This window comes from Chiloscyllium plagiosum, chromosome 31 (genome assembly GCF_004010195.1).
Source record: "Chiloscyllium plagiosum isolate BGI_BamShark_2017 chromosome 31, ASM401019v2, whole genome shotgun sequence".
In the NCBI taxonomy this organism is placed as follows: domain Eukaryota; kingdom Metazoa; phylum Chordata; class Chondrichthyes; order Orectolobiformes; family Hemiscylliidae; genus Chiloscyllium; species Chiloscyllium plagiosum.
The window spans coordinates 11,623,274-11,631,592 of record NC_057740.1 but is presented as its reverse complement, the minus strand read 5'-3'; the positions used below and the strand labels follow the sequence as shown (position 1 = coordinate 11,631,592).

The following is an 8,319-nucleotide window of genomic DNA, read 5'->3' as shown; positions in this document are numbered from 1 at the left end:
TTCTGTTCCTTGGATGCTGCCTGACCTGCTGCGCTTTTCCAGCAACACATTTTCAGCTCTGATCTCCAGCATCTGCAGTCCTCACTTTCTCCTCGAAGATTGGTCCTAATCAATAGCTTGTTGGAAAAATTCACATGAAGACAGAATCAACTCAACTCTGACTTCTCCTTCACTCAGATAGCCTGCCCCATTGACAATTTTCACAGGTGGAGAAAGGGTTAGTGGATAATGGACCAGTTGTATTGAAGCCAAATGCCAGTAAAAAATTGGTGCTTTCTGAACAGAAGACAGAAATGAAAAATAAGGAGATCAAGTAAAAGTTTGAATGGAATTTTGTGAACCCCTCCCACCCACCACAACTGGTTTGATGGCGGGAGTGGGCATTTAACCAGGCAGGTGAGGACTTTGTCTCTTTTGCACAATAAAGAGATCCATGGATGGAAGGCCTGTAGCTGGCCCTACCACCCTGCTGCGAACTGAGCCCCTTAAGTGGGTACTGAATGCCAATGGCAGGCAGGACCAGCTATGCAGGGAACATGACAAGCAAACCCTGTTGTGTTTGAATGCAGCTCACAGGGGTTAGCTAAAGGGAATGGAGAGAAACAGGGGATGGAGATGGACGATTGTATTGAATGATGGAGCAGGTTCAAGGGCCAAATGGCCTACTCCTGTTCCTTTTTTCTCTGTTTCTATGTCATTAAGATTCAGCTGCTATTTGTTCAGTATTTAAAGAAACTTGAATTCAATCCTTTCAAGTTGGGCTTCATTTTAGAAAGCACCCAAACAATGGAACATTAAGTATCCAGTAAACTGAGTAGCAATGCCACTTCAGTTCTGTGCATTTACTTGTCTATTGCAGAATGAATTCTGTAGTTGCAAAGATAATTCTCATCCACATGAATGAGACTGGATTGGAAAGCCCCCTCTTCAGAACTTGGTATTTTGAATGAACCACCATGGTTTGCAAGGCCTTTAAAAAAATTACTCTGCCAACTTTCACAGTGCGGTTCAACACGAATCCAGATTGTATGTCAATAGCAGCAAGCACACTGTTCAAACCACAGAGAAAAGCCCTGTGCTGAACAGCAGGTCCACATTAGAATTCACTGCTTCATTACTCTGCCGAATGAAGCTTGACACGTTTTTTATTCATGCCTTTTTTTCACTTTGTAATGATGTGAAACTCAGACTAGAGGGGGAAGGAACGGGAAAACAAAAATTGGCTCCAATCAAAATTGGTTCGAAGCTGAATGTGTCTGGCGGAGGTTTTGGAGGGCAGTGGGAAAGCAAAATGAGTTTGTACTGCTTCCAACTGAAAGGAAAGGTTAACGTTGAGAGAAGATTACATGAGGTCTGATCAGCATTTAATTAAAACGTGCAAAATGGAAGCTTTAACAAAGTTAGTTTGTTGCCAGATTGCTAAAATAATGCTCAGTTCTAAGGAAATTAAAAGTTCAGCAAGTAAATTTAATCCAGCGTGAAACATTCAGCCCACTTCAAGTCAAAAGTTTTGAAGAGTTGGGGGTTTCGAAGTATTAAAATGATTAAGAAATGTTGTCCTTTCACTTTTAGATCAGGGCCTGAATCATATTGTGATTGCACTGGAATTTGAGGTTCTTCGTAAAGTAAATCCTAATAGTTTTAAGGAAAGTTTCAGCAGGTCAGACCAGCCCAGTCAACATTTATTAATCGGGTAAAAAAAAACACGTACTACTCAGCATGATCTTCATCACAGCCTTCTGCAGAAAATGTGCATGTTGACTCGAGGCTGAGTCAGATCTGCACAGTTAATGGAAACTGTCAGCCTCCAGAGTCTAATCTTCACTAAGAAAAGTGGTCATGTCAGTGTGTTATCAAGAGAACTGTAAGTGCTCATCATACCATTGTCCATCTGGAGTTGATGCCATTACAAGAGTCCAGTAAAAAGGTTGTGGCAGGTTGAAGGGAGAAGTTCACTAATAACTATGGTTCATTGGCTTAATGGTAGCCCTCACTCACTTAGTAGCTTTGCAACCTCTAAATCAGAAAGTTATGGCTTCAAGTTTCACCCCAAGTGACTTTAGATCCAAAATGTACAATGCAGATTGAGAGACTGCTACACTATCAAATGTCTTCTCTTTTGTTTGTTGTGTTAAACTCAGATGAACCAAAAAGATCTTGGCACTATATTGAAGAAGAACACGGGAGTGCTCCCTAATGTCCATCAATCAAAATCATTAAAGCAAATTATGTGGTTATTATCATGACTATCTGTGGGACCTTGCTTGTGTGAGAATTGACTTCTGCATTTCTCACATTAAGATGGAGGCTACTTTTGAAAAATACTTCGGCTGAAACCACTTTGGGACCATCATAAAAGTTCAAGTTCTGGTAATGGAATCCATAATTAAGGATGAGCCACGTGGGAGACATTACTAAATTGGTTGCTGGGGAACCGTTTAACGTTGGCACAAGATGGTATATATTTTGTCAGCAGGAGCATAAGACAGTAATAGAATCAGGAAACATTGCTTCATATTCAGCCTTGAATTGCTGTGCTGACCCCATCAGCTTCTGTATCAGCTCAGCAAACACAGCTTGTTTGGGTACTGGCTGAACGATTAGCTGTGAAGAGTTTTACAGCATCAGCCAAATGTCAAGATGGAAAAGTGAGTTAGCCATGAATTTCCTAAGGTCTAAAACTTCTCAATCACTTAATGAACTGAAAGGTATACACGCCTGTTACCCATTTTCTCAACCAGAATTACACAGCATGGAGTCAGGAGGGAAACTATAAATTTCAGAACCAAAACTAAAAAGTAAAGTGAGTAAATCAATAAGCGTCTAGGAACCCATGTCGAATATATAATCATTGGCATATAATCATTGATGTGCAATCATTGGCATGAGAGATCATCAAAACACACAGAACAAGCAACAATTACATGGTCTATCAAACCTACTACTTCCACAGCTTGTACATCTACTCTAGTATTGACTGCCACCCTACTCATTTAATCTCTTTCCACACACTCCGAACAATCTATCCATGATTCAATGCCACTCATTTAATATGTTTTGATCTATAATCCATCTCAGTTAAGGAATCCATCCTATCCATTTAATCTCCTGTGATGTAGTTTTGCATAAGTGCTTTCTGATCTTCATGGCAACATTCACAATATCCTCACAGCACCATTACCTAATCTAAGTAAACTGTTTTCAAGCAAGGCACACACAAGCCAGAAAAGAAATAAAACCATTGCATCCCAGTATTATTTGATGGTCTTTGCATATAGCTATCAAAATCTGCAGTCCTACTCTAGCCCAGTATTCAACAGTTTAGAAAAGAGTTCATTGTGCCAGGTGTTTTCTTGGGAATCTGCCTCATCTCTGCAATGCCTGTGCACTATAGTATGAGCGGGCTGAATTGTACAAGTCGTAAATTTATTAATTCACTCCTTGGTCTGTGATGAGTTATCTCATTTCAACTTCTGCATTTATCTTCAGCAACCCTCGGGTTAGGGTGTAAAAATCAGCCAATGATTCCACTATTTAGGACTGCTCGCTGCAAATTCATGGAGAAAGTGTGGACTGCAGATGCTGGAGATCAGAGCTGAAAATGTGTTGCTGGAAAAGCGTAGCAGGTCAGGCAGCATCCAAGGAGCAGGAGAATCGACGTTTTGGGCATGAGCCCTTCTTCAGGAAGGGCTTCTTCCTGAAGAAGGGCTCCTGCCCGAAACGTCGATTCTCCTGCACCTTGGATCCTGCCTGACCTGCTGCGCTTTTTCAGCAACACATTTTCAGCGCTGCAAATTCATGTTTGGACACAGGTTGAGATTAGCGTGAACTCCTACAATCAAATAGCTTACCAAAGCTTACACATAAAGATGTGCTGCTTGGTTGGATATTCTGTGGAACCATATCTGAGCAGATGGTAATACATTCAGGAGAGTGGATGAAACAAACTTTGTTGCATTTTGTGCAACTGTCATACCAAAGAAAAGAGAAGAAACATTACTGCAACAAATCTCGCAATGCGTTTCATTAGCTGCACAGTTTTGGAGCTTGTTCAAGGTGCGATCTGTATACTGTACTATGTTTTCTCTATATCAGACTGTAGAATTAATGACATTGTCCAATGTTGTTTCTAAAGGAGCTGCATCGGTACTCGTGACCCATACTGTGGCTGGGTTGGAGATGGAGTGTGTGCATACTTGGAACCAGGAACCAGGTAGAATCACGTGAACATTTGTGGTTTGAACTGTGTTTCCGAATGGGAGGGATTCACTGTTGGATGGTGCACATCCCAAATCAATCAGACTGGCCTGTTACGATAATGTTTTAAGGTCACTTTCCTCCACAACGTATGGTCACTTTGTGAAATTTCCAGAGACAAAACATTTTAAAATGTGTTCAAAATGTACAACTTATCCATAGTCTTTATCTTACATTAGGGTTTCCATGTTTCCAATTCAAGTTTTGGAGTGGCTGTCATGTGTTTCAGAATTCCTTCAGTTTATCATGATAAGTTAATATAATATTTAATATAGGCAGTGGATCAGTTAGTCCATGTCAGGATACAAGTTTGCATCTTTTGGCTGAGATAGTGCATACCTTTTGGCTTGTTCAGTTGACTGAGATCCTTCTTCTGTCTTCCTAGTGCTGTACACGGGAATATTGTTAGCTACCACTCCTGTCGGGACCAGTGACATGCCTGAATTCTAATTAGCTTGCCAATGCATGCATAGCACATAATCAGTCTCAGATTTGCTTGTGGTATGTGTTCAACTTATAATTGGTTTCTTAAGGGTATCTCACTTCCTATTGTCTTCTGACTGGTTCACTAAGGAGTCACCCACTTACAGGACCATCCTTGTCCTGAAAACTTTTCCCTGTTATTTTACTAACTTAACAGATCTACACAAATAATGAAGAATCACTAAATATTTTGTGTCTGTAGGGTTTGTAGTTGTCATTTGATAATGATTAATATTATGCCCACTAATTGATGTATTTAAATGCAAATTTGTAATCTTTCGTATGTTCAACCTAATCTAGGATCAATTATAAAGTTGCCAATAGAGAAGGTAATAATGTATTGTTACCCAAATTAGGCATGAAGTGTTAAATGTTTCTTGTTGCCCCCCCTGCAGTATTCCATTTGAACAAGATGTCGAGCATGGAAATACAACACACCTGGGTGACTGTGAAGGTAAGTTATTGCTGGACATCGATGAGATTTTAAAATGAATTGCTTTACCCCTAATGTCACCATGAGGCAACAAACTGTCCTATTTGATAGTGAGCAACACATATCTTGAATGTCTAGGTGTGGTCTCTCAAAGATTAGCCAAGTGCTTTATCCTAGGAAACTTTGAATATCAGTAAGGGTTGTACCTCAGTCATTAGAAAATGCCACTCTGTTATTTCACTGGATGTTGAAGGTATTCGATATTGTTCCAAAATGGTGGACTGATGGTAGCATGGATCTTGTAGCTGCTCCTGAGATTCAAGCTCATTTCGAGATTTATTTCTGGATTTCTCACGGTTGCTACATTTCAGTAATTTGAAGTTTTTATTTTGATTCATTCTTAGTTGTTTTATACTCAAAATCTCAACAACTAACTTAAAAAAAGCATTCTTTTCTAAACTGAGTTATGTCAACAAATCTTTTGGAGAGGCCTATAAGTTGATTTTTTTCTCCCTAAAGTTATACACCAAAACATTTTTTAACATCGCGAAAGTTTCTTTTTAAATTGAGGAGGAGAGTTTTTTAAAACACACTTATGTTTATGGAGTTTTTGGAGAGGCCTACATGCAGACAGCTCTGGGGTAAGATTTTTTTAATCAGAAAATTTAAAGCTGTCTGGTGGACCACTTGCTGCATTAGTGGTGCTGGAAAAGCACAGCAGTTCAGGCAGCATCCGAGAGCAGTAAAATCGACGTTTCGGGCAAAAGCCCTTCATCAGGAATACAGGCAGAGTGCCTGAAGGGTGGAGAGATAATTTTTTTTTTATCCCTCCACCCTTCAGGCACTCTGCCTGTATTCCTGATGAAGGGCTTTTGCCCAAACCGTCGATTTTACTGCTCTCGGATGCTGCCTGAACTGCTGTGCTTTTCCAGCACCACTAATGCAGCAAGTGGTCCACCAGACAGCTTTAAATTTTCTGATTAAAAAAATCTTACCCCAGAGCTGTCTGCATGTAGGCCTCTCCAAAAACTCCATAAACATAAGTGTGTTTTAAAAAACTCTCCTCCTCAATTTAAAAAGAAACTTTCGCGATGTTAAAAAAATGTTTTGGTGTATAACTTTAGGGAGAAAAAAATCAACTTATAGGCCTCTCCAAAAGATTTGTTGACATAACTCAGTTTAGAAAAGAATGCTTTTTTTAAGTTAGTTGTTGAGATTTTGAGTATAAAACAACTAAGAATGAATCAAAATAAAAACTTCAAATTACTGAAATGTAGCAACCGTGAGAAATCCAGAAATAAATCTCGAAATGAGCTTGAATCTCAGGAGCAGCTACAAGATCCATGCTACTATCAGTCCACCATTTTGGAACAATATCGAATACCTTCAACATCCAGTGAAATAACAGAGTGGCATTTTCTAATGACTGAGGTACAACCCTTACTGATATTCAAAGTTTCCTAGGATAAAGCACTTGGCTAATCTTTGAGAGACCACACCTAGACATTCAAGATATGTGTTGCTCACTATCAAATAGGACAGTTTGTTGCCTCATGGTGACATTAGGGGTAAAGCAATTCATTTTAAAATCTCATCGATGTCCAGCAATAACTTACCTTCACAGTCACCCAGGTGTGTTGTATTTCCATGCTCGACATCTTGTTCAAATGGAATACTGCAGGGGGGGCAACAAGAAACATTTAACACTTCATGCCTAATTTGGGTAACAATACATTATTACCTTCTCTATTGGCAACTTTATAATTGATCCTAGATTAGGTTGAACATACGAAAGATTACAAATTTGCATTTAAATACATCAATTAGTGGGCATAATATTAATCATTATCAAATGACAACTACAAACCCTACAGACACAAAATATTTAGTGATTCTTCATTATTTGTGTAGATCTGTTAAGTTAGTAAAATAACAGGGAAAAGTTTTCAGGACAAGGATGGTCCTGTAAGTGGGTGACTCCTTAGTGAACCAGTCAGAAGACAATAGGAAGTGAGATACCCTTAAGAAACCAATTATAGGTTGAACACATACCACAAGCAAATCTGAGACTGATTATGTGCTATGCATGCATTGGCAAGCTAATTAGAATTCAGGCATGTCACTGGTCCCGACAGGAGTGGTAGCTAACAATATTCCCGTGTACAGCACTAGGAAGACAGAAGAAGGATCTCAGTCAACTGAACAAGCCAAAAGGTATGCACTATCTCAGCCAAAAGATGCAAACTTGTATCCTGACATGGACTAACTGATCCACTGCCTATATTAAATATTATATTAACTTATCATGATAAACTGAAGGAATTCTGAAACACATGACAGCCACTCCAAAACTTGAATTGGAAACATGGAAACCCTAATGTAAGATAAAGACTATGGATAAGTTGTACATTTTGAACACATTTTAAAATGTTTTGTCTCTGGAAATTTCACAAAGTGACCATACGTTGTGGAGGAAAGTGACCTTAAAACATTATCGTAACAGGCCAGTCTGATTGATTTGGGATGTGCACCATCCAACAGTGAATCCCTCCCATTCGGAAACACAGTTCAAACCACAAATGTTCACGTGATTCTACCTGGTTCCTGGTTCCAAGTATGCACACACTCCATCTCCAACCCAGCCACAGTATGGGTCACGAGTACCGATGCAGCTCCTTTAGAAACAACATTGGACAATGTCATTAATTCTACAGTCTGATATAGAGAAAACATAGTACAGTATACAGATCGCACCTTGAACAAGCTCCAAAACTGTGCAGCTAATGAAACGCATTGCGAGATTTGTTGCAGTAATGTTTCTTCTCTTTTCTTTGGTATGACAGTTGCACAAAATGCAACAAAGTTTGTTTCATCCACTCTCCTGAATGTATTACCATCTGCTCAGATATGGTTCCACAGAATATCCAACCAAGCAGCACATCTTTATGTGTAAGCTTTGGTAAGCTATTTGATTGTAGGAGTTCACGCTAATCTCAACCTGTGTCCAAACATGAATTTGCAGCGCTGAAAATGTGTTGCTGAAAAAGCGCAGCAGGTCAGGCAGGATCCAAGGAGCAGGAGAATCGACGTTTCGGGCAGGAGCCCTTCTTCAGGAAGAAGCCCTTCCTGAAGAAGGGCTCATGCCC

At 39.6% G+C, this 8,319-nt stretch overlaps 1 protein-coding gene across 5 annotated transcripts in view; it reads left to right on the top strand.

Annotated features, from left to right (window-relative positions):
• sema6bb (sema domain, transmembrane domain (TM), and cytoplasmic domain, (semaphorin) 6Bb) overlaps positions 1-8,319 on the top strand; it is a 547,826-nt gene that overhangs the window by 519,799 nt on the left and 19,708 nt on the right. For all 5 annotated transcript variants that reach the window (XM_043720976.1, XM_043720975.1, XM_043720977.1 and 2 more), the window contains 2 exons: positions 4,136-4,213; positions 5,136-5,194. In XM_043720976.1, coding sequence (XP_043576911.1) covers positions 4,136-4,213; positions 5,136-5,194 — 137 coding nt within the window. The remainder of the gene's footprint in view (positions 1-4,135; positions 4,214-5,135; positions 5,195-8,319) is intronic.